General features: G+C 42.6%; 1 protein-coding gene across 11 annotated transcripts; it reads left to right on the top strand.

Moving 5' to 3' along the window:
* Nucleotides 1-4,857: 4,857 nt before the first annotated feature.
* Nucleotides 4,858-25,576, top strand: LOC125746776 (G-protein coupled receptor family C group 5 member B-like). 11 transcript variants are annotated; one of them, XR_007399054.1, is made up of 7 exons: nucleotides 4,858-5,680; nucleotides 16,667-17,524; nucleotides 17,619-17,725; nucleotides 18,010-18,037; nucleotides 18,212-18,295; nucleotides 18,392-18,445; nucleotides 18,570-19,338. XR_007399054.1 is itself a non-coding variant. In XM_049021222.1 (5 exons), the coding sequence occupies exons 1-4, from the start codon at nucleotides 7,361-7,363 to the stop codon at nucleotides 8,934-8,936; spliced, it is 1,059 nt and encodes a 352-aa protein (XP_048877179.1). In that variant the 3' UTR covers nucleotides 8,937-8,945; nucleotides 18,392-18,411. The 11 variants fall into 11 exon arrangements, 5 of the variants coding, with proteins under 5 accessions (XP_048877179.1, XP_048877181.1, XP_048877182.1 ...); XR_007399055.1 differs by lacking the exon at nucleotides 16,667-17,524 and adding an exon at nucleotides 7,359-8,216; XR_007399052.1 differs by lacking the exon at nucleotides 4,858-5,680 and adding an exon at nucleotides 6,209-6,296 and having other exon boundaries at nucleotides 15,627-17,524.
* Nucleotides 25,577-27,347: the final 1,771 nt, after the last annotated feature.

Genomic DNA, 27,347 nt, shown 5'->3' with positions numbered 1-27,347 from the left:
TCTTCTCTAGCTGCCCTTGAGCTATTCTATTAGTGCATGGAAAGCACCTTGCAGCCCCTGACAAACGCAGCAGTTCGACATTAAATCAAAAATCAGTGCCAGGCAGGGATCTAAGCCACCATGAAGGTCACAGCCATCAGGCACATGCCATCTCAATCTACAGGACAGACAGAGGAAGGAGGGATTCTCACCATCAGAAGCAGGTTACCCTGACTGTCATGTTATGGTAATCTCCAAATACTTACTCAATGGCACAAACACCCGATTATTCTCCATTTACGAGCTGGAAAACACATAGAACATGACTGATGCCATGTTCTCTCTAAGGATAGTGTTAAAATGTTGTTGTTTCCCACCTACCCCCCAAGATTCCAAGAATTTGCCAGATATTGTTTTTTTTTTTGCATGCATGTCATTTTATGCTCAAATTATTTGCCAATGAAATCCTGAAATATCCAAAAGTTTATTTTCTATATTAAAAAGTAATAATATTCAAATAAAAAGTTTGCATTTCACCTATTTGCCAAAAACACAGCATAGAATTGAAATATAGAAATACTTTCTTAGGTAATGTTGAAATTCAAGCAATATATATATATATATATCTACAGCATTGATTTTAATCTTGGTATAACATATATTTGTAAGACTGCAAACAAAATATCGTAGAAAGTCTGAGAGAATGTCAGACCAATAAAGACTTCCATGACATTTCTCCAAATGCTGAAAGTCTAGGTGAAAACCTAAAAGGAAATCTTGACCTTAGCCACCTTATTTGACAGTTTGTCCTGCCCATTGGTACGTATCAGATTCCAGCTGAGTGCAACACAACACTAGACATGAATGCTCAGTGCTTATTGGAGGTAAGAGTCAAGACAATTCCTTGTGTACAAATTGTTTGAAAACAAAATCCAGTTAAAAGCACAGTAAGATTTTTTTTTTTACACACTAACAGGTATACATTGGATTTCAGTGCATATATTTCCCTGACATCTGGTATTATAACTTTTCTTGTATAAATATTTATGTAAACATGTGTCTTTGTAATAAAGCTAACAAATATAGAAATAGGTATTCCATATGTAAACAACAATAAAGAGCCAGTGAATGACAGACTTGTGTGTTTCACATTCTTTTGTTAAAATGTGTATCCATTAGCTAAAACTCATGTAAAGTTCAGTTTGTTATAGGGGGGTTCTGCTTTATCTGTTATGGACTGTCATCTAGTGGTCATGTAAGGAACATGTTAAAAATGCAGATTCTAACAAGAACACTAAGTACTGAAGAGATAAAGATTTTGTTGGTAGTCGGGTAGGATTTTTTTTTGTTGTCCAGCAGTATTACAAAAATAATAATTGCCCCCTGCCAAATACATAACTAAATCATTACAAGAAAGTGTATAGTATGCTGCAGATATTCTAATTGAGGAATAGACACATATTTTAAACGTGTAATGTGTGTAATTTAGTGCAGGTGGAACAATGCAGAGATGAATCACAGAGAGCTGGGTTACTGTCATCTGAGCTGGGTGGGGACATGCATACTGGAAACACTGAAAAACGAATGGCAATAGGCACACAGGAGCAGCTTAAACGCTCAGTTGGAGAGAGATGAGCCTTTGCCTGAAAGTGCTCCTCAACGGTTGCTACTCTCTGGTCAGAGAATAGGCCTCATTATTAAATATGGAGTAGAGTTGGGGCACCATTCTTCCCTTCATTACTGCCAAAGGTGGACAGTTCCAGATCATGATTTTATTATATTCCTTAAAATACGCCTAAAAAGGTGATGTCTCATATTCGGAGTCTAGACACAAAAGGGAATAGATCGCGCCAAACACGATATTTTGTAACGAGCGTTTTCACTTACCGTAACGTAGATTTGCGTGATTTCTTGCGTGAGCGCAAGAATCAAAAAGCGCGAATGTCACGCCAGATGCGTGAGAGTTGGCATCAATTAATGGCAACATGCGTGTTTAGCGTGTATCCCTAAGTTTCGTGTAAATTGTTGGCTTCCCTAGTTGTCCTGCTGTTAGTATTAAAAGAGAGTTGCTGTTAATAAAGATAGTAAATTCTTTTTAGAAGAGCTGTCATGTCATTTATTAATATAACGTACTTTCTCCGCAATACGTTTTTTTACTCTCTTCACGTGGGTCTGCTGCATCGAAACCATTCTGCACCCTCAAGGGTTATATATATATCTATGTAGTTTTTAATATTCATTGTCTTGTCTGTTTAATACACGTATTGAAATCCGATTCCCTGTCGTTGCTTAAGTTGTGGGTGCTGGTTCGCTTATTATATGTTCTTGTCAAATAAAATGTTTCTTTATAAAGGTAAGATATGCAGAGACGGATTACGGACCGGGGCAGCTGCCCAGGGGTCTTTGGGGTGCGGGGGGCCCGTGGGGCCCCTAGCCCAAAACAATTTGCAGCGCTTATCAACAATGTATTTTCGTTTGTCTATTTTAGAGGGCCTAAATTCTTTGATCCTCTGCCTACAAGGGCCCCTGACCCTATAGGGAGGGTGTTTGGCTGCCAAGGGCCCTTGAATTGTGGTGGTTGTGGTGCTGGGGGGGGGGCCTCGCGAACGTTTTGCCCAGGGGCCCACACAACCTATAATCCGTCCCTGCATGTATGAACTATCTACCAAAGACAGGAGACAAACAGATGTACATGTAGTGCCAGGAAGATCAGCAGAAGCCAACAAACTCATTCTGATACAGTTCTACTACAGGTTGGTTGTCCCTGGAACAATAGATACGTGACAACATTTTCTCAGAACAAACTGCATCTTTTTTCTGAAATGAATAATACGTAAAAATGTAGAAGTCAAGAAGAAAATTCTGTGATGAAAGCTGAGGGTATTACAATGAGGAATTTGTGATAAGGTTGGGCATGATCCGTTGATGGCTGCCTGAGCATCATCACTCTGAAATAAATAAGAATTAATACCTAGGAAGCTTTGCTGATATACAAAAATTCTGCTATGAAAATTGATGCCTGCCTTTTTAATATTTTACTAATTATAAAAAAAGAAAAATAATGATAATAATAAAAAAATACCAGTACCTGACGAGCTGTGCAACATGACAGTTTTGCATAGAACACAAACCAGGTCTTAACTAATATCAGAATCCTGAAAAAGATGCAGCAGAACCAAAAAAGCAAGCTCAGTCATAATATGCATACAGAACACTATCAGCATGCAATATAGGAAATTGCCTCCTGGGGACGAGGTTGTACAGAAATTTGACATGGGATCCCCCTCTATAGCAGCACTGTTTTCAACCCCGTCCCCATGGGAATAGTATATGCATTGACTTTAATTGGGATGCGATCTCGGCATTTTCATGCTATTTTAAAGCATTAATACACAAATGGTATAATTTAGGAAAATTGTATCTAGAAAAACAAATACATAGGGCACAGGGCGTAAAATAATCCTGAATAATCTTAATCGAGGGTTTTGCTTTGATTTTTTTCCATGCAGACGATTGCACTGCGATACAAGTCAGTCCGGCTCGATTCCCATGTTTTGGTTCCAGAGCTTCTGTCCAGCCTTCACGGCATATACACGTTTGCCAGAAGAATGCACAAAGCAGAAAATATTAATAAACTGTTCATACGCATTACAGGGGGCCTTATGAATGGCCGTTTTCCTGTGATTCGCATATGTAAATATTTTTGTGAAGTCGGCCGTATCCGCCATTGTGATGCAAAACTAAGTGACGGGAGCAAGCCGTCCGCGCGAAATTCAAATGGCGCTCGATATGAACATCGGTACGGTCGTCATTTTTCCGTTTTCAAAAAACGGCCCCTTACTATTCGGCACGGACATACAGAATATTAACCGACTAAACTAGTTAGCAATAGCCAACACCACCCAATCCGTTCCAGAGTCAGAAAAATAATTTCTGACTGTCTCTTAGCTTTTTCTTAAGTGACGCTCATATTCTGATACACATCTTTGATTTGCGATGCGTGTTGCGATGTGGCTATTTCTGCATATGACACAACAGTGATTAAATATACAGTCATCCCTCCGGATTGGTACGAGGACCCCCGCGGATACCAAAATCTGCGGATGGTAATATCCATTGCATAAAATGAAGTAGTATTTGCGTACAACCTAAGCAAATCCTCTCGTATACTTCAAACAACTCCTAGTTAATTTACAATTTATAATACCTAATACAAGGTATATACTACTAAGTTATACTGTATTATCTAGGGGAAAATGACAAGAAAAGTCTGAACATTACAGATGCAACCATCGTAGCTACCACCTCTGGGACCCGGGTTCGAGTCTCCGCCTGGGTCACATGTGTGTGGAGTTTGCATGTTCTCCCCATGTTGTCGTGGGGTTTCCTCCGGGTACTCCGGTTTCCCCCCACGGTCCAAAAACATGCTGAGGCTGATTGGAGTTGCTAAATTGCCCATAGGTGTGCACGTGTGAGTGAATGGTGTGTGAGTGTGCCCTGCGATGGGCTGGCCTCCCGTCCTGGGTTGTTCCCTGCCTCGTGCCCATTGCTTCCGGGATAGGCTCCGGACCCCCCGCGACCCAATAGGATAAGCGGTTTGGAAAATGGATGGATATTTTATATTTTTATAAAATATATCAATATTTTATACATTTATATAAAATATATATATCAAAGCCTTGGGGTAGCTTGCAAACCCTATAGATTATTCCCAAGGCAGTAAAACTATTGCATACATGAAATGGCATGTGCATGTGTGTGCAGAATTGTTTGGCATTAAAAATCTCACACCAGGCAGCCAAACGATGAAAGTTTGTAACCCTGTATTTTCCATATACGGTTGGCTGGATGAATCCGCAGAGGCGAAGCCGCGGATATAGGAGGACCGACGGTAATCTAAAAATACAGTTAAATGGTAGTTTACACAATTTTGTTTTAAAACCAATTGTATAGTTTGCATTAAATTACTTGTAGGTAATTTTTGCGTGACTGCTGATTACAAGGAAGACATGTCCCATTAGCATTGCTGCTAAGTTTAACTTCTGTGGTCAGAATGACTGCAGTACAGAAAAGCGGGAATAGAGCACCAAGGCTACGTTACCAGTTAGCTCGAGCAGTTAATTGTATACCCTCAAGAAAAAACAGTAGGTCAGACTGTGTCCATTACAGTCCATTTTACCACTTGTATGTCGTTTTGGACAAAAACGTTCCCCGGAGATCTTAAAAAATAACGCTAGCAACATCACTTTCACTACAGATTTGTGAAACTTAGAAGTTATCAGTACTGATTACTGATATTGGAAGGGGGAGTCAATCCAATCTCGACATCACAGACAATATGAAGTGTGTAGTGGTCAGAATTACCGACGGTGAAGATGGCCTTTAGGCCGCAAATGCTTGGATGGCCCAGTCTGTAGATTATTGGACAAAAATATGTTAATATGGGTATTGCTAATGGCCGAAATTTCCCCACGAGTCCATCACGAACTTCAGGAAGTGGAATTTGATATGTTTGCGTTTTTTTCTGATTGGTTTACGCAGTAGCTGTATTTGAAAGTATACAATACGTCAAAATCAGGCAAACACGTAGTAATAGAACGTATTAGAAGATAAGAATCTTTCGGTAGAACACGAAGACAGTATATTAAGTACATTCAGTGTCTCTTTAAACGGCTCGTGAAGACGACGGATATCGGCAAAGGTAATCTTAGCTCCTCGTTAATATTGGGGGTTGGCGGCGTCAGGGTAAAATTTGCACTGATTAGCGGACTGAGATTGCATCGTTTGTGATTTTCTTGAATGGGAATCAGAGTAAGGGTAGGTTTGGTTTCAGTATTGGTAAGGACCGAGTCAGAGCCGAACCTCCAACCATAAACACACACGGTACTGCCACATGTCCCTTCCGTCCATACCTAAATCGACGCCTTGTGATCGGTGGACCAGGTTTAATTGTTTGATTATGTCTGCTGTACTGGATGTTAAACACAGATTAATCGCCAGACACTAAAATACTTGTAAAGAAAACTGCATTTACATAGGAGATTTTTATAGAAATGTAATGCTGGATATATTCCCCCATCTTCATTTACACAGTTAAAGACACTAAATCAATATTTGTACAAATAGTCAATCTCGATCGTTTCAATATCATTAGATTAATATGCTGAAGTTCAGCCAAGGACAAATATTAAGGACATAATTTATTAGAATATAACTGACATCTGTTATAGTCCAAACATCTTTAAAATTCCACAAAATACTTTCACAATATTAATACACAATGTTAAAGATATGTAACAATTGATTGAAATAATCAGGTATCCATCCATCCATTTTCCAAACCGCTTATCCTACTGGGTCGCGGGGGGTCCGGAGCCTATCCCGGAGGCAATGGGCACGAGGCAGGGAACAACCGAGGACGGGGGGCCAGGCCATCGCAGATCACAGTCATTATTACTCGAAAATAATATAAATTACGTCTATATATGAATTGAAATATCATTAATTTAAAACAAACAGTGAGAAACTCCTTAATTCCCAGAGCTGTGCTGTCCATCTCCCCTCCCGACAAATTTCTCAAAATGGACATAATGTAGTTACAAATACCACAACTCAATACATTGTAACTTATTTCCATGCTTATTTATGCACCCTCTGAAACGTCAATTCTTATATCTCCATTTTTTTGAAAGGGCCGCAAAAGGAAGAGATAGACAAAATTTTGTCATAGTGACAAAATAATTTTCATGTTTTTCATCAACTGATAAGAATGGTGGACATTTAAATTTGTTTTTTTTTTCTAAATTTATTCATTATTATAACAAAACTATGAAATATGTAGCTCGAATTTGGATGGGGACAGTACATTTTTTGAGTAATTTTTAATTAAAAGCTTTTAATGAAGAAACAAACAACTGAGAATCTAAAGAATGATGTATTCCTTTACAGAAATATTTACGGATATAAAATATCTAGTCAGTTTCAGACATTTTTGGGTTATGGACATTTTATTCCCTGTAACAATCCAGGGCAGATACTATTTGTTTCTGGTAGTATGTTCCTTAAATTGGACATTTGTTGGCCATCCATTTTCTATACCCACTTGTAACTGCCTTTCTCTTTCTCTCGCTCTCTCTCACACACAGGCACACACACATCCAGTACGTGTGCTGTCATGTTCACATAGTTGCTCAGCTTGTTGACTTTGTATAATGGTGGTTTATGTTTTTTTTACTAAGTGCCAACAGTCTCACACACTTGCAGTCTGCTGCTGACATTGAGATGGTCAGTTTGTGACCTGTCTTATATCCTGGACTAATGCATCTTCCACCCATAAAATGATTCTGTTCTCTCTCTCTCTCTTTCTCTCTCTCTGTTAGCAATGGCATTTTCTTCCATGGTCCATATAATTTTCATCCTGTCCCTGGTTAGCCACAGTTCCTCTTTGGACGTGGCTTCTCCTCGTGGCAAGGAAAACACGGTGTGGGTCATGGTGGCGATGGCAGCAGTGGTTGGGGTACTGGTGGCTTTGCTGTTGCTGGGGCTGGTGGGCCTGTTGTGGCGAGTGGCAGGGGTACGCAGTGGAGTGGGACCGCTGCTCCTGCTGCTCGCCGGCATCGTTGGGCTCTGCAGCCTCAGCATTACGTACCTTGTTGAGCGGGGAGAGCATCTCTGCGTCGTACGGCGCAGTTTCTGGGGGGTGCTATTCGCCCTCAGCTTTGCTTGCCTGGTGGTCCATGGTGTGCGGCTGCTGCAGTTGGTGCGTGGTGCCCGTAGTCCTGGCAGTGGTGTTCTGGTGGGGCTGGCAGTGTTCCTTGCCATAGTGGATCCTGAGTGGATCCTACTCATTGTGGTACGCAGGGACCTGTCAGCCTGTGAATACCACCCACTGGAACTGGTGTTAGCCAACTCCTATGTGCTGCTCCTGCTTGCGACAGCACTGGTGGGAGCAGTCTGGAGCCTGTGCGGGGGGCAGCCACAGTGGCGATGTAGTGCCATGTGGCTGCTCGCCACGTGCCTCTCTTCAGCCCTGCTGTGGACCACCTGGCTTACGTTACGTCTACATGGCAACGCAGCTCTCGGCCTGTCCTCTGCTTGGGATGACTGGGGGCAGGCCTTGCTGCTGGTGGCACAGGCCTGGGTGCTGCTGGTGCTGCATGCCGTCCCTAAGGTCCACGCTACCTTGCGGGCCACACGCCACCGGAGGGACGGCTTTCCCTTTGATGACAGCAGCTCAGGTATGGTGCTTTCATTTTACCACTGTGCGTGTGTGTGCATGTTTGAGAGAGAGCATAGCCTTTACTTATTCCTTCCACCTCCTCTTGTGCAGCTTCTGAAAGTGACCAGAACGGCACCATGGGAACAGAGCCCATTGCTCCCTGCCAGGGCAACATCGACCACACCACTGTGCAGATTTTCATAGTGGATGAGGCAGCCGTGAGTGCAGCTCCTCAAGCAGCAGCTCACACACACACACACACACACACACACACACACCCAAATGCTTTACAATACAAGTTTGGTCTATGGGCCTTTTAATGTTACTTAGATCTCATCTACCCAGTGTTGAAAACCATGGTTGCAGTTCACACATGTACATAGAAGTGTATATCCCATTCAAAAAATTCACTTATGTACTGCTGAAGGTTATTTCACATGGTCTGTAAATGCCTGTCTCTCACCCGCAGGTGTCCTCCATGCCCCCCACCTTCACAGGTAAGCAAGCAGATTGTTAAAGGCTAGGTTGAGGGGCGGGGGACGACGACTGGGTGTTTGTCTCTTGGATTTTGACTATAAGCTGAAGGGCACTTACGTTTGTCATTTTTGGCTGCTATTGTTGTTGTTTACTGAAACCGTGATACCAGCAGCAACTCCTGCACTTTGCCACAGGTCCCCATGATGCACAGCCCCTCCCACTTGGGCCCCCCCAGGACCTGGAGCTAGGCCAACTTCCCTAGCTCAAGATGGTGAGCTTGCCTGCCCACAGATATTCAGTAAACTGTGACCTTTGTGGTTTGCTGGCTTTTTTTTTACTGGTTTTATTGTGTGATTTGTTACTATAGGAAATATCCGTGGTGTCATGACACTTTAAAGGATGCAACTGTTTTGAAGGTAAAGATGGCAATAAGCTAAAGAAAACTTAATAAAGTATTTCTGTCACATCTTCCTAATATCCATATATTTAAAATTTTAGGTTACAATGAAGTCTCTGATCTTCCACTTACTGTGTATCCAGCGCAATCACCCTCAACACGGGAGCTCCGCAAGGCTATGTGTTGAGCCCACTGCTGTACACCCTCTACACCTACGACTGTGTAGCCACACTCAGCTCAAATTCCTATGTGAAATTTGCTGATGACGCAGCAGTGCTCGGCCTCATCTCCAACAATGATGAGTCTGCCTACTTGAAGAAAGTGGAGAACCTTGGAAGGTGGTGCCTGCATAACAGCCTCAGCTGAACGTCAGAAACATAAAGGAGCTGATGTCGGACCACAGGAGGCAGTGGGGCTCCTGCACACCTGTCCACATTAATGGAGCTACAGTGGAAAGAGTGAGCACCTTCAAATACCTCGGTGTCCACCTACAGGAGGACCTCACCTGGTCCACACACGCACGTACTCTGGTCAGCAAGGCGAGGTAGCGGCTCGAATTCAGACAAATGCTTCCGCAGCCTTATGACCAGAATGGAAAGGTCAAGGAGGAGCTTTTTCCCACAGGTCATACTGTAAGGCTCCTAAACCAGGACAATACTCAGTGCCTCTAGGTATTGCTTTCACACTGTCCAAATTGTTAGCACATACCTCAGGCCTCTTGTACATTGCACTTATATTGCAAAGCAAGTACCTCTTATCTATCACTTATGTACAGATTATGTACATTGTTATTTTTTCCTTATTTTTTCTATGTATTTTGTTATCTTGCACGGCTGCTCAGAGTGACCAGGGTTACATTCCACTACGTTGTATGTGTACGACTGTGTACGTGACGAATAAATCTCTTGAATCTTAAATCTTCTTGCAAATCGAATCATTTACATAGCCATCACTGGACTGCATGTGTACCAAATTACATACAAATCACACTAGTACTTCAGGCTGCTTAACTTTTTTTGTCATTGAGTATAGTTTTGAGAAGATTGTTTGAATTTGCAAGATGAGTCAAAAGTTTTATGAGTTTAGTTTCAATTTCAGGGTTTGTGCTTACTGTAGTGTTTTGAGAAAAGGAGAGAAGATTTTAGAAATGTGCTTTATCAGTTCAGGAAAACTGTATGTTATCATTTGGGACAATGTGAGCTTTCACCCTGGTCCACAAATACATCATTGATTTAGCAATAACCAACATTTTCTGAATGTTTGCCTTCCACCATGCTCTTTCTTTTAAAACCCTGTTGAAGAATAGCATACCTCAGCATAGCGGTGGACAGTATATGACCAAAACCCCTACATAATGGAAAATCTAATCCAAGCAAAGTGAGATACCTCAACTATTTCTTGGTTTGATGCCTTGGACACTGGTTAATCACTTCCAGTTTGTTCACCTGAGGGCGCACCTCCTGCCCACTAAAACACCACCCAAGTAGCGGGTCTCATGTTTTGCCTAGTCACACTTAGCTAGGTTCAGCATCAACCCTTCCCTCAGTGACCTTGCGCAGCACCTTTTGTAGGTGTTGCAGATGACTGGTCTGTGAATCATTGTAAATCACCACGTCATCTACATAAGCACCACAGCAGTCCTTAGTTCCATAAGTTGCAAGTGCTCCATTACCCAAACAGCATCACAATAAACTGGTATAGTCCTATAGGGGTCCTGAATGCTGTGTACTGCTTTGTATCTTCTGTCACTGGTACCTGCTAATACCCTTAGTAAAGGGTTGTAATGAATTTGGCAGTTCTGATCCTCTCCTCTCCAACAGATCATCTACCCTGTACATTGGGCAGGCATAGAACTTCAACACTGCATTCACCTAAAATCGATGCACACCCTCAACGTGCCATCTTTTTTGGGGACAATTATGAGGGAGCTATTCCACTCACTGGAAGAGGGCACACTAACGCGCCATTTTAAGAACGTTCATCGCTAGACTTACAAACTTTTAAATACAGCCTATCGCCATCCTTTGCAGTATTCCAAAAAAGAAGCTGCTTTGGTGATCGGCACAAATTGCCTTTTTGTATATGCAGTAAAATAGGCAGATATTGCTGACTGAATGTCGGTATAGGACGATTAGCAAGCAGCAGTGCTGTGCTGTAGAACTTGTGAAGTAATTCGCTAGCCTCCTAAAGCTTGTGGCATCATAAATTAAGTCTTGTTGTTTATCATATATGGAAACCATCATTAGGGATAAATCAGACTAGCTAGTTTTGTTCCTAAGGACAAAGTTAATTTCTATTATCTAATCGTGCGAGTTTTTATAGGCACTGAGCTCGTGTAAAAGGGAGAACCGACTGGTGAACTTGACGTTGCATATCATCTGCGTCGCAGTCGCTGGTCCCGTTTCTAATTTTTGAGTGTATATCTAAATAACAGTTTCTTTGAGTTTATGTCGGCACCCTACTGTAAGACAAAGTTGGCAATTCACGCATTATGATCATTTAAGAAAGCGTTACGGCGCCTCATTGCGCCTGCATTTACACTTTATGCTTAACTGTGTTGTAAATTACTACCTTCAAATGATACGAAATGCCTCAGTCCCATTTGCCTTGACAAAATACAGCTTTTCATAGTCCTGAGCACTCGCTATACATTTAGTTTATATGAAACTTTCTTTAACATTAAAAAGAAATATAGAAACTTTATGCATCTGTGCGACGTACGTCTTCGACATCCCCTAGTAAAATGACCACAACACACAAATCGTGATGTATTACGCGTTTAACTTAATACAACCCATTGGCATAAATAGCAAAAAGTCTATATACCGTCCAACCTTAGGGGCCGTCCATAATTGTCATCATTTTCAGAAGTATACAGAGTACTCTTTTCACCTACCCCCCCCCCCCCAAAAAAAAAAAGTGTACAAACCTATTGAAAAAATTATGATATGCGTACAATACCAGTGCCCATTTAACATGTTTGAGCTCTGTAGGGCACAGGTAGTATCTGTGGAGTTTACTAGTATCTAGAATACTGTAGTATTTCAAATAAAGACAGGGATTTCAAGAAAAAAAGGTTGTTATATTGTTTTTCCAAAAACATGTAGGATACATGAGGATATACATGTATGAACTATCTACCAAAGACAGGAGACAAACAGATGTACATGTAGTGCCAGGAAGATCAGCAGAAGCCAACAAAGTCATTCTGATACAGTTCTACTACAGGTTGGTTGTCCCTGGAACAATAGATACATGACAACATTTATCCCAGAACAAATGGCATCTTTTTTCTGAAATGAATAATACGTAAAAATGTAGAAGTCAAGAAGAAAATTCTGCAATGAAAGCTGAGGGTATTACAATGAGGAATTTGTGATAAGGTTGGGCATGATCCATTGATGGCTGCCTGAGCATCATCACTCTGAAATAAATAAGAATTAATACCTAGGAAGCTTTGCTGATATACAAAAATTCTGCTATGAAAATTGATGCCTGCCTTAATATTTTACTAATTATAAAAAAAGAAAAATAATAAAAATAAATAAATACCAGTAGCTGACGAGCTGTGCAACATGACAGTTTTGCATAGAACACAAACCAGGTCTTAACTAATATCAGAATCCTGAAAAAGATGCAGCAGAACCAAAACAGCAAGCTCAGTCATAATATGCATACAGAACACTATCAGCATGCAATATAGGAAACTGCCTCCTGGGGACGAGGTTGTACAAAAATTTGACATGGGATCCCCCTCTATAGCAGTACTGTTTTCAACCCCGTCCCCATGGGAATAGTATATGCATTGACTTTAATTGGGATGCGATCTCGGCATTTTCACGCTATTTTCAAGCATTAATACACAAATGGTATAATTTGGGAAAATTGTATCTAGAAAAACAAATACATAGGGCACAGGGCGTAAAAAAATCCTGAATAATCTTAATCGAGGGTTTTGCTTTGATTTTTTTCCATGCAGACGATTGCACTGCGATACAAGTCAGTCCGGCTCGATTCCCATGTTTTGGTTCCAGAGCTTCTGTCCAGCCTTCACGGCATCTACACGTTTGCCAGAAGAATGCACAAAGCAGAAAATATTAATAAACTGTTCATACGCATTACAGGGGGCCGTATGAATGGCCGTTTTCCTGTGATTCGCATATGTAAATATTTTTGTGAAGTCGGCCGTATCCGCCATTGTGATGCAAAACCAAGTGACGGGAGCAAGCCGTCCGCGCGAAATTCAAATGGCGCTCGATATGCACATCGGTACGGTCGTTATTTTTCCGTTTTCAAAAAACAGCCCCTTACTATTCGGCACGGACATACAGAATATTAACCGACTAAACTAGTTAGCAATAGCCAACACCACCCAATCCGTTCCAGAGTCAGAAAAATAATTTCTGACCGTCTCCTAGCTTTTTCTTAAGTGACGCTCATATTCTGATACACATCTTTGATTTGCGATGCGTGTTGCGATGTGGCTATTTCTGCATATGACATAATAGTGATTAAATATACAGTCGTCCCTCCGGATTGGTACCAGGACCCCCGCGGATACCAAAATCTGCGGATGGTAATGTCCATTGTAGTATGGTAATGTCCAAAGTAGTATTTGCGTACAACCTAAGCAAATCCTCTCGTATACTTCAAACAACCCCTAGTTAATTTACAATTTATAATACCTAATACAAGGTATATACTAGTAAGTTATACTGTGTTATCTAGGGAAAAATGACAAGAAAAGTCTGAACATTACAGATGCAACCATCGTAGTGGGCTCACGCGAGAAGTATTACGGAAATCTATATTGTTCCATTATAAAATATATCGATATTTTATATTTTTATAAAATATATCAATATTTTATACATTTATATAAAATATATATATCAAAGCCTTGGGGTAGCTTGCAAACCCTATAGATTATTCCCAAGGCAGTAAAACTATTGCATACATGAAATGGCATGTGCATGTGTGTGCAGAATTGTTTGGCATTAAAAATCTCACACCAGGCAGCCAAACGATGAAAGTTTGTAACCCTGTATTTTCCATATACGGTTGGCTGGATGAATCCGCAGAGGCGAAGCCGCGGATATAGGAGGACCGACGGTAATCTAAAAATACAGTTAAATGGTAGTTTACACAATTTTGTTTTAAAACCAATTGTATAGTTTGCATTAAATTACTTGTAGGTAATTTTTGCGTGACTGCTGATTACAAGGAAGACGTGTCCCATTAGCATTGCTGCTAAGTTTAACGTCTGTGGTCAGAATGACTGCAGTACAGAAAAGCGGGAATAGAGCACCAAGGCTACGTTACCAGTTAGCTCGAACAGTTAATTGTATACCCTCAAGAAAAAACAGTAGGTCAGACGTAAGAGTTACTCATGTCCATTGCAGTCCATTTTACCACTTGTATGTCGTTTTGGACAAAAACGTCCCCCGGAGATCTTAAAAAATAACGCTAGCAACATCACTTTCACTACAGATTTGTGGAGCTTAGAGGTTAGCCGGTTATCAGTACTGATTACTGATATTGGAAGGGGGAGTCAATCCAATCTCGACATCACAGACAATATGAAGTGTGTAGTGGTCAGAATTACCGACGGTGAAGATGGCCTTTAGGCCGCAAATGCTTGGATGGCCCAGTCTGTAGATTATTGGACAAAAATATGTTAATATGGGTATTGCTAATGGGCGAAATTTCCCCACGAGTCCATCACTAACTTCCGGAAGTGGAATTTGATATGTTTGCGTTTTTTTCTGCTTGGTTTACGCAGTAGCTGTATTTGAAAGTATACAATACGTCAAAATCAGGCAAACACGTAGTAATAGAACGTATTAGAAGATAAGAATCTTTCGGTAGAACACGAAGACAGTATATTAAGTACATTCAGTGTCTCTTTAAACGGCTCGTGAAGACGACGGATATCGGCAAAGGTAATCTTAGCTCCTCGTTAATATTGGGGGTTGGCGGCGTCAGGGTAAAATTTGCACTGATTAGCGGACTGAGATTGCATCGTTTGTGATTTTCTTGAATGGGAATCAGAGCAAGGGTAGGTTTGTTTTCAGTATTGGTAAGGACCGAGTCAGAGCCGAACCTCCATCGCTAAACACACACGGTACTGCCACATGTCCCTTCCGTCCATACCTAAATCGACGCCTTGTGATCGGTGGACCAGGTTTAATTGTTTGATTATGTCTGCTGTACTGGATGTTAAACACAGATTAACCGCCAGACACTAAAATAGTTGTAAAGAAAACTGCATTTACATAGGAGATTTTTATAGAAACTTAATGGTGGATACATTCCCCCATCTTCATCTACGCAGTTAAAGACACTAAATCAATATTTGTACAAATAGTCAATCTCGATTGTTTCAATATCATTAGATTCCTGAAGTTCAGCCAAGGACAAATATTAAGGACATAATTTATTAGAATATAACTGACATCTGTTATAGTCCAAACATCTTTAAAATTCCACAAAATACTTTCACAATATTAATACACAATGTTAAAGATATGTAACAATTGATTGAAATAATCACAGTCATCCATCCATCCATTTTCCAAATGCGGGGGGAGCCTATCCCGGAGGCAATGGGCACGAGGCAGGGAACAACCCAGGACGGGGGGCCAGGCCATCGCAGATCACAGTCATTATTACTCGAAAATAATATAAATTACGTCTATATATGAATTGAAATATCATTAATTTAAAACAAACAGTGAGAAACTCCTTAATTCCCAGAGCTGTGCTGTCCATCTCCGCTCCCGACAAATTTCTCAATATGGACATAATGTAGTTACAAATACCACAACTCAATACATTGTAACTTATTTCCATGCTTATTTATGCACCCTCTGAAACGTCAATTCTTATATCTCCATTTTTTTGAAAGGGCCGCAAAAGGAAGAGATAGACAAAATTTTGTCATAGTGACAAAATAATTTTCATGTTTTTCATCAACTGATAAGAATGGTGGACATTTAAATTTGTTTTTTTTTTTCTAAATGTATTCATTATTATAACAAAACTATGAAATATGTAGCTCCAATTTGGATGGGGACAGTACATTTTTTTAGTAATTTTTAATTAAAAGCTTTTAATGAAGAAACAAACAACTGAGAATCTAAAGAATGATGTATTCCTTTACAGAAATATTTACGGATATAAAATATCTAGTCAGTTTCAGACATTTTTGGGTTATGGACATTTTATTCCCTGTAACAATCCAGGGCAGATACTATTTGTTTCTGGTAGTATGTTCCTTAAATTGGACATTTGTTGGCCATCCATTTTCTATACCCACTTGTAACTGCCTTTCTCTTTCTCTCGCTCTCTCTCACACACAGGCACACACACATCCAGTAAATGTGCTGTCATGCTCACATAGTTGCTCAGCTTGTTGACTTTGTATAATGGTGGTTTATGTTTTTTTTACTAAGTGCCAACAGTCTCACACACTTGCAGTCTGCTGCTGACATTGAGATGGTCAGTTTGTGACCTGTCTTATATCCTGGACTAATGCATCTTCCACCCATAAAATGATTCTGTTCTCTCTCTCTCTCTTTCTCTCTCTCTGTTAGCAATGGCATTTTCTTCCATGGTCCATATAATTTTCATCCTGTCCCTGGTCAGCCACAGTTCCTCCTTGGACGTGGCTTCTCCTCGTGGCACGGAAAACACGGTGTGGGTCATGGTGGTGACGGCAGCAGTGGTTGGGGTACTGGTGGCTTTGCTGTTGCTGGGGCTGGTGGGCCTGTTGTGGCGAGTGGCAGGGGTACGCAGTGGAGTGGGACCGCTGCTCCTGCTGCTCGCCGGCATCGTTGGGCTCTGCAGCCTCAGCATTACATACCTTGTTGAGCGGGGAGAGCATCTCTGCGTCGTACGGCGCAGTTTCTGGGGGGTGCTATTCGCCCTCAGCTTTGCTTGCCTGGTGGTCCATGGTGTGCGGCTGCTGCAGTTGGTGCGTGGTGCCCGTAGTCCTGGCAGTGGTGTTCTGGTGGGGCTGGCAGTGTTCCTTGCCATAGTGGATCCTGAGTGGATCCTACTCATTGTGGTGCGCAGGGACCTGTCAGCCTGTGAAAACCACCCACTGGAACTGGTGTTAGCCAACTCCTATGTGCTGCTCCTGCTTGCAACAGCACTGGTGGGAGCAGTCTGGAGCCTGTGCGGGGGGCAGCCACAGTGGCGATGTAGTGCCATGTGGCTGCTCGCCACGTGCCTCTCTTCAGCCCTCCTGTGGACCACCTGGCTTACGTTACGTCTACATGGCAACGCAGCTCTCGGCCTGTCCTCCGCCTGGGATGACTGGGGGCAGGCCTTGCTGCTGGTGGCACAGGCCTGGGTGCTGCTGGTGCTGCATGCCGTCCCTAAGGTCCACGCTACCTTGCGGGCCACACGCCACCGGAGGGACGGCTTTCCGTTTGATGACAGCAGCTCAGGTATGGTACTTTCATTTTACTACTGTGTGTGTGTGTGTGTGCATGTTTGAGAGAGCATAGCCTTTACTTATTCCTTCCACCCCCTCTTGTGCAGCTTCTGAAAGTGACCAGAACGGCACCATGGGAACAGAGCCCATTGCTCCCTGCCAGGGCAACATCGACCACACCACTGTGCAGATTTTCATAGTGGATGAGGCAGCCGTGAGTGCAGCTCCTCAAGCAGCAGCTCACACACACACACACACACACACACACACACACACACACACACACACACACACACACACACACACCCAAATGCTTTACAATACAAGTTTGGTCTATGGGCCTTTTAATGTTACTTAGATCTCATCTACCCAGTGTTGAAAACCATGGTTGCAGTTCACACATGTACATAGAAGTGTATATCCCATTCAAAAAAATGCACTTATGTACTGCTGAAGGATGTTTCACATGGTCTGTAAATGCCTGTCTCTTACCCGCAGGTGTCCTCCATGCCCCCCACCTTCACAGGTAAGCAAGCAGATTGTTAAAGGCTAGGTTGAGGGGCGGGGGACGACGACTGGGTGTTTGTCTCTTGGATTTTGATTATAAGCTGAAGGACACTTACGTTTGTCATTTTTGGCTGCTATTGTTGTTGTTTACTGAAACCGTGATACCAGCAGCAACTCCTGCACTTTGCCACAGGTCCCCATGATGCACAGCCCCTCCCACTTGGGCCCCCCCAGGACCTGGAGCTAGGCCAACTTCCCTAGTTGTCCCCGCATGATGGTGAGCTTGCCTGCCCACAGATATTCAGTAAACTGTGACCTTTGTGGTTTACTGGCTTTTTTTTAACTGGTTTTATTGTGTGATTTGTTACTATAGGAAATATCCGTGGTGTCATGACACTTACAGTAAAAGGTTGCAACTGCTTTGAAGGTAAAGATGGCAATAAGCTAAAGAATACTTAATAAAGTATTTCTATCACATCTTCCTAATATCCATATATTTAAAATTTTAGTTTACAATGAAGTCTCTGATCTTCCACTTACTGTGTATCCAGCGCAATCACCCTCAACACGGGAGCTCCGCAAGGCTATGTGTTGAGCCCACTGCTGTACACCCTCTACACCTACGACTGTGTAGCCACACTCAGCTCAAATTCCTATGTGAAATTTGCTGATGACGCAGTAGTGCTCGGCCTCATCTCCAACAATGATGAGTCTGCCTACTTGAAGGAAGTGGAGAACCTTGGAAGGTGGTGCCTGCATAACAGCCTCAGCTGAACGTCAGAAAAATAAAGGAGCTGATGTCGGACCACAGGAGGCAGTGGGGCTCCTGCACACCTGTCCACATTAATGGAGCTACAGTGGAAAGAGTGAGCACCTTCAAATACCTCGGTGTCCACCTACAGGAGGACCTCACCTGGTCCACACACGCACGTACTCTGGTCAGCAAGGCGAGGTAGCGGCTCGAATTCAGACAAATGCTTCCGCAGCCTTATGACCACAATGGAAAGGTCAAGGAGGAGCTTTTTCCCACAGGTCATACTGTAAGGCTCCTAAACCAGGACAATACTCAGTGCCTCTAGGTATTGCTTTCACACTGTCCAAATTGTTAGCACATACCTCAGGCCTTTATTGCACTTATATTGCAAAGCAAGTACCTCTTATCTATCACTTATGTACAGATTATGTACATTGTTATTTTTTCCTTATTTTTTCTATGTATTTTGTTATCATGCACGGCTGCTCAGAGTGACCAGGGTTACATTCCACTACGTTGTATGTGTACGACTGTGTACGTGACGAATAAATCTCTTGAATCTTAAATCTGCTTGCAAATCGAATCATTTACATAGCCATCACTGGACTGCACGTTTACCAAATTACATACAAATCACACTATTACTTCAGGCTGCTTAACTTTTTTTGTCATTGAGTATAGTTTTGAGAAGATTGTTTGAATTTGCAAGATGAGTCAAAGGTTTTATGAGTTTAGTTTCAATTTTAGGGTTTGTGCTTACTGTAGTGTTTTGAGAAAAGGAGAGAAGAAATGTGCTTTATCAGTTCAGGAAAACTGTATGTTATCATTTGGGACAATGTGAGCTTTCACCCTGGTCCACAAATACATCATTGATTTAGCAATAACCAACATTTTCTGAATGTTTCTGAATCTCTTTCTTTTAAAACCCTGTTGAAGAATAGCATACCTCAGCATAGCGGTGGACAGTATATGACCAAAACCCCTACATAATGGAAAATCTAATCCAAGCAAAGTGAGATAACTCACCTACTTCTTTGTTTGATGCCTTGGACACTGGTTAATCGCTTACAGTTTGTTCACCTGAGGGCGCATCTCCTCCCCACTTAAACACCACCCAAATAGCGGGTCTCATGTTTTGCCTAGTCACACTTAGCTAGGTTCAGCATCAACCCTTCCCTCAGTGACCTTGCGCAGCACCTTTTGTAGGTGTTGCAGATGAGTGGTCTGTGAATCATTGTAAATCACCACGTCATCTACATAAGCACCACAGCAGTCCTTAGTTCCATAAGTTGCAAGTGCTCCATTACCCAAACAGCATCACAATAAACTGGTATAGTCCTATAGGGGTCCTGAATGCTGTGTACTGCTTTGAATCTTCTGTCACTGGTACCTGCTAATACCCTTTACAAAGGGTTGTAATGAATTTGGCAGTTCTGATACTCTCCTCTCCAACAGATCATCTACCCTGTACATTGGGCAGGCATAGAACTTCAACACTGCATTCACCTAAAATCGATGCACACCCTCAACGTGCCATCTTTTTTGGGGACAATTATGAGGGAGCTATTCCACTCACTGGAAGAGGGCACACTAACGCGCCATTTTAAGAACGTTCATCGCTGGACTTACAAACTTTTAAATACAGCCTATCGCCATCCTTTGCAGTATTCCAAAAAAGAAGCTGCTTTGGTGATCGGCACAAATTGCCTTTTTGTATATGCAGTAAAATAGGCAGATATTGCTGACTGAATGTCGGTATAGGACGATTAGCAAGCAGCAGTGCTGTGCTGTAGAACTTGTGAAGTAATTCGCTAGCCTCCTAAAGCTAGTGGCATTCTAAATTAAGTTAATTTCAACCGACATGCTCATGCAGTGTCATCTTGTTGTTTATCATATATGGAAACCATCATTAGGGATAAATCAGACTAGCTAGTTTTGTTCCTAAGGACAAAGTTAATTTCTATTACCTAATCGTGAGAGTTTTTATAGGCACTGAGCTCGTGTAAAAGGGAGAACCGACTGGTGAACTTGACGTTGCATATCATCTGCGTCGCAGTCGCTGGTCCTGTTTGTAATTTTTGAGTGTATATCTAAATAACAGTTTCTTTGAGTTTATGTTTGGCACCCTACTGTAAGACAAAGTTGGCAATTCACGCATTATGATCATTTAAGAAAGCGTTACGGCGCCTCATTGCGCCTGCATTTACACTTTATGCTTAACTGTGTTGTAAATTACTACCTTCAAATGATACGAAATGCCTCAGTCCCATTTGCCTTGACAAAATACAGCTTTTCATAGTCCTGAGCACTCGCTATACATTTAGTTTATATGAAACTTTCTTTAACATTAAAAAGAAATATAGAAACTTTATGCATCTGTGCGACGTACGTCTTCGACATCCCCTAGTAAAATGACCACAACACACAAATCGTGATGTATTACGCGTTTAACTTAATACAACCCATTGGCATAAATAGCAAAAAGTCTATATACCGTCCAACCTTAGGGGCCGTCCATAATTGTCATCATTTTCACAAGTGTACAGAGTACTCTTTTCACCTACCCCCCCCCCCCCCCCCCAAAAAAAAAGTGTACAAACCTATTGAAAAAATTATGATATGCGTACAATACCAGTGCCCATTTAACATGTTTGAGCTCTGTAGGGCACAGATAGTGTCTGTGGAGTTTACTAGTATCTAGAATACTGTAGTATTTCAAATAAAGACAGGGATTTCAAGAAAAAAAGGTTGTTATATTGTTTTTTCCAAAAACATGTAGGATACATGAGGATGTACATGTATGAACTATCTACCAAAGACAGGAGACAAACATGTACATGTAGTGCCAGGAAGATCAGCAGAAGCCAACAAAGTCATTCTGATACACAGTTCTACTACAGGTTGGTTGTCCCTGGAACAATAGATACATGAGAACATTTTCCCAGAACAAATGGCATCTTTTTTCTGAAATGAATAATACGTAAAAATGTAGAAGTCAAGAAGAAAATTCTGTGATGAAAGCTGAGGGTATTACAATGAGGAATTTGTGATAAGGTTGGGCATGATCCATTGATGGCTGCCTGAGCATCATTACTCTGAAATAAATAAGAATTAATACCTAGGAAGCTTTGCTGATATACAAAAATTCTGCTATGAAAATTGATGCCTGCCTTTTTAATATTTTACTAATTATAAAAAAAGAAAAATAATGATAATAATAAATAAATACCAGTACCTGACGAGCTGTGCAACATGACAGTTTTGCATAGAACACAAACCAGGTCTTAACTAATATCAGAATCCTGAAAAAGATGCAGCAGAACCAAAAAAGCAAGCTCAGTCAAAATATGCATACAGAACACTATCAGCATGCAATATAGGAAACTGCCTCCTGGGGACGAGGTTGTACAGAAATCTGACATGGGATCCCCCTCTATAGCAGCACTGTTTTCAACCCCGTCCCCATGGGAATAGTAAATGCATTGACTTTAATTGGGATGCGATCTCGGCATTTTCACGCTATTGTCAAGCATTAATACACAAATGGTATAATTTGGAAAAACTGTATCTAGAAAAACAAATACATAGGGCACAGGGCGTAAAATAATCCTGAATAGTCTTAATCGAGAGTTTTGTTTTGATTTTTTTCCATGCAGACGATTGCACTGCGGTACAAGTCAGTCCGGCTCGATTTCAATGTTTTGGTTCCAGAGCTTCTGTCCAGCCTTCACGGCATCTACACGTTTGCCAGAAGAATGCACAAAGCAGAAAACATTAATAAACTGTTCATACGCATTACAGGGGGCCTTATGAATGGCCGTTTTCCTGTGATTTGCATATGTAAATATTTTTGTGAAGTCGGCCATATCCGCCATTGTGATGCAAAACCAAGCGACGGGAGCAAGCCGTCCGCGCGAAATTCAAATGGCGCTCGATATGAACATCGGTACGGTCGTCATTTTTCCGTTTTCAAAAAACGGCCCCTTACTATTCGGCACGGACATACAGAATATTAACCGACTAAACTAGTTAGCAATAGCCAACACCACCCAATCCGTTCCAGAGTCAGAAAAATAACTTTCTGACTGTCTCCTAGCTTTTTCTTAAGTGACGCTCATATTCTGATAAACATCTTTGATTTGCGATGCGTGTTGCGATGTGGCTATTGCTGCATATGACATAACAGTGATTAAATATACAGTCATCCCTCCGGATTGGTACCAGGACCCCCGCGGATACCAAAATCTGCGGATGGTAATGTGCATTGCATAAAATGAAGTAGTATTTGCGTATAACCTAAGCAAATCCTCTCGTATACTTCAAACAACTCCTAGTTAATTTATAATTTGTAATACCTAATACAAGGTATATACTAGTAAGTTATACTGTGTTATCTAGGGAAAAATGACAAGAAAAGTCTGAACATTACAGATGCAACCATCGCAGTGGGCTCACGCGAGAAGTATTACGGAAATCTAATGGTGTTTAATGTAGTATAATGTTTAGTGTATAATAGTGGTTTATGTTTTTTTACTAAGTGCCAACAGTCTCACACACTTGCAGTCTGTTGCTCACATTGAGATGGTCAGTTTGTGACCTGTTTTATATCCTGAACTAATGTATCTTCCACCCATAAAATGATCGTAGGGAATCCACTTGCAGAGTCTCCGCAGTTTCAGCAAAATGGTGGTTTATTGAACAGTAAAAATAATATAATGTAATACAGTGTAGACACACACATCGGGTACTGAAAGGCAGCTCAGATATCAATTGTGGACGGTTCTTCACCCCCCTTTATACCGCAAAAGGCCCTCCCCACCAAGGTGTTGTAGGTGCTGTGAGTGAATTTACATATAAAGAGTGATCCCCTGGAGTGTGAGGATCCTGAGACAGGGACGGGACAGGACAGGGTGGGGACTTTTATTATCATTGTAATTCAATTGCCTTCCTTATCACCCTAGTGGTGCCAACTGGAACCCCCATTCTCTCCCTGGCTTCCCCCATGATCATAAATTCCTAACATTGTCTGTATTCAAATGATCAACCAAGAATCTTGGGGCATTTTTACTACTTTTCCTTACAATGATTCTGTTTCTCTCTCTCTCTCACACTTTTTTTCTGTTAGCAATGGCATTCTCTTCCATGGTCCATATCATTTTCATCTTGTCCCTGGTCAGCCACAGTTTCTCCTTGGACGTGGCTTCTCCTCCTGGCAAGGAAAACACGGTGTGGGTCATGGTGGTGACAGCAGCAGTGGTTGGGGTACTGGTGGCTTTGCTGTTGCTGGGGCTGGTGGGCCTGATGTGGCGAGTGGCAGAGGTACGCAGTGGAGTGGGACCGCTGCTCCTGCTGCTCGCCGGCATCGTTGGGCTCTGCAGCCTCAGCATTACGTACCTTATAGAGCGGGGAGAGCATGTCTGCTTCGTACGGCGCAGTTTCTGGGGGGTGCTATTTGCCTTCAGCTTTGCTTGCCTGGTGGTCCATGGTGTGCGGCTGCGGCAGTTGGTGCGTGGTGCCCGTAGTCCTGGCAGTGGTGTTCTGGTGGGGCTGGCAGTGTTCCTTGCCATAGTGGATCCTGAGTGGATCCTACTCATTGTGGTGCGCAGGGACCTGTCAGCCTGTGAATACCATCCACTGGAACTGGTGCTAACCAATTCCTATGTGCTGCTCCTGCTCGTGACAGCACTGGTGGGAGCAGTCTGGAGCCTGTGCGGGGGGCAGCCACAGTGGCGATGTAGTGCCATGTGGCTGCTTGCCACCTGCCTCTCTTCAGCCCTGCTGTGGACCACCTGGCTTACGTTCCGTCTTCATGGCAACGCAGCTCTCGGCCTGTCCTCCGCCTGGGATGACTGGGGGCAGGCCTTGCTGCTGGTGCTGCATGCCGTCCCTAAAGTCTACGCTACCTTGCGGGCCACACGCCACCAGAGGGACAGCTTCCCATTTGATGACAGCAGCTCAGGTATGGTACTTTCATTTTACTACTGTGTGTGTGTGTGTGTGCATGTTTGAGAGAGCATAGCCTTTACTTCTTCCTTCTACCCCCTCTTGTGCAGCTTCTGAAAGTGATCAGAATGGCACCATGGGAACAGAGCCCATTGCTCCCTCCCAGGGCAGCATTGACCAGCCCACTATGCAGGTTTTCATAGTGGATGAGCAGCTCTCTCTCACACACACACTAAGAAAACCCAAACGCTTTACAATACAGGTTTGGTCTATGGGCCTTTTAATGTTACTTGGACCTCATCTGCCCAGTGTTAAAAACCATGGTTGCAGTTCACATATGTACATAGAAGTGTATATCCCATTCAAAAAATTCACTTCTGAATTGGTGAAGGTTATTTCACATGGTCTCTAAATGCCTGTCACTCACCCGCAGGTGTCCTCCATGCCCCCCACCTTCACAGATAAGTTGCTTGTTAAATATTAGGTTGGGGGACTGGGAGTATGTCTCCTGTATTTCGAGTATAAGCTGAAGGGCATTTACGTTTGTCATTTTTGGCTGCTATTGTTGTTGAATACTGAAACTGTGATACTTCCTGCAGTTTTCCACAGGCCCCCATGACGCAAAGCCTTTCCTACTTGGGGCCCCCCCTGGACCTGGAGCTAAGCCAGCTTTCTCTGTTGTCCCCGCAAGATGATGGGCTTGCCTGCCCACACACATGGGTAGTGTGTGTTGAACTGTAACAGGTTCAACAATGTCTCGTGCAGCCCTTCTCTTCCCTCCTTCTCCAATGTTTCCCTGCCCTCCTCCTACTCCAACGTCTACTCAGGATGTGATTTCTCCACTCTCTTCTGCCACCATCTCACCTGCCAAAGCTCCCACTCACTTCTCTTGATGAGACTTTGGACAACCTCAGGCTGGGAATCACCATCAGAGACCAAGTGAGGAGGGAGTTCTGCAGACTCTGCCCTGCTAAGGCATTGGGCCCAGATGGAATAAGTCCACAGGTGCTCAAACTCTGCTCCTCCCTGTTAAGTGGAGTACTGCTTAGGATCTTCAACTTGAGCGGCAGCATAATGAAGGTTCCCGTACGGTGGAAAATTTCATGCTTGATGCCGAAGAAAGTACGCTCCAGGTTCCCCATCGGACTACAAGGCCAGTCGCACTCACTTCACACAGCATGAAGGTCTTTGAGAGGCTGGTCCCTGAATTAACTCTGCCCACTTGATTCACTCCAGTTTGCATATCAGACCAAGATTGGAGTAGAGGATGCCATTATCTACCTGCTACACCGTGCCACCAGTCATTGGGACAAGTCGGGATCTTCACTGAGGATCATGTTCTTCGACTTCTCCAGTGCCTTTAATAGCATTCAGCCAGCTCGGTTGAAAAATCTGCTATGCAGGTTCACGCTTGCTTAGTCTCTTGGATCATGGACTATAACTGATAGGCCACAGTACGTGAAGCAGCAGGGCTGCATGTCGGACACAGTGCGGTGTAGTACAGGTACTCCACAAGGAACAGTTGTTTCACCATTTCTCTTCACCCTGTACACAACCGACTTCAGATACAACACTGAGGGCTATCTGCTGCAGAAATCTCAGATGATTCAGCAATAGTTGGATACATCAGGCATGGGGGAGGATATGGAAGACAAAAGGACTGTGGACAGTTTTGTGGACTGGTGTGAGCTGAATTAGCTGCAGCTCAACATCTGCAAGACAAAAGAACTGGTAGTGGACCTGAGAAGATCCTCTGTCCATCAGGGGGGGAAATGTGAAGATTGTTCAGGACTACAAGTATCTGGGTCTTCACATGGACAGTAAACTGGACTGGTCTAAGCACTTGCTTGCCACCTACAGGAAAGGTCAAAGTAGGATGTATTTCCTACGGAGACTACAATCTTTTAGAGTTGCAGATGCACCATGTTGCAGATGTTCTACGAGTCTGCGGTCAAAAGTGTCATTTTCTACACTGTAATGTGTTGGGGGAGGCAGCATGAAAGTGGTTGATGTTAAAAGACTGAACAAGCTGATCAGGAAGGCATCTTTAGAGACTGTACCTGAAAGAACTTTGTCCAGACTTTGGGCCATCATGAAGAGCACCTTCAGTCTCAGGCTCACCGGAGTTAAGTGCACCACCGAACACCACAGAAAATCCTTCCTCCGCACCACAGCCAGACTCTACAACTTCTCCCTCCATCACTCGTCCTTGCAATAATGCGCTTAATAACTTCTACTGAATTATTAACATGTGCAATAGAATCATTCATGAGAATGTGCAATATAGTCAAGTTACATGTATAATAACTTTTTACAGAGTCACTTATGTACGAGGTAACAATTAATTTAGCTACACCAATCTTTGTACTTCATCTTCCATTTGCTTGTCATGTGACAATCTCTAAAGGATTTGAGAAGCACAGTAGTTAACTACAAGTTAACATAGTAGGTAATATCAGCATTGTGAGGGAGCATCAGTTACAGCACTACAGCCATGTCCCGCTCTTCCCTGAGGGTGATCCAGTTTGTAGGGTCCTCATTGCTGAAGACCCAAGCGGCTTGACCAGGCAGGGGGGATGCCCACGTAACACCATGACTGTGGCAGATGGATGGCCATTTCTAGAGTGTAAGA

Source organism: Brienomyrus brachyistius, chromosome 7 (assembly GCF_023856365.1).
Source record: "Brienomyrus brachyistius isolate T26 chromosome 7, BBRACH_0.4, whole genome shotgun sequence".
Lineage (NCBI taxonomy): Eukaryota > Metazoa > Chordata > Actinopteri > Osteoglossiformes > Mormyridae > Brienomyrus > Brienomyrus brachyistius.
Note: the sequence above shows the minus strand (reverse complement) of the source record. Positions and strands in the feature narration are given on the sequence as shown.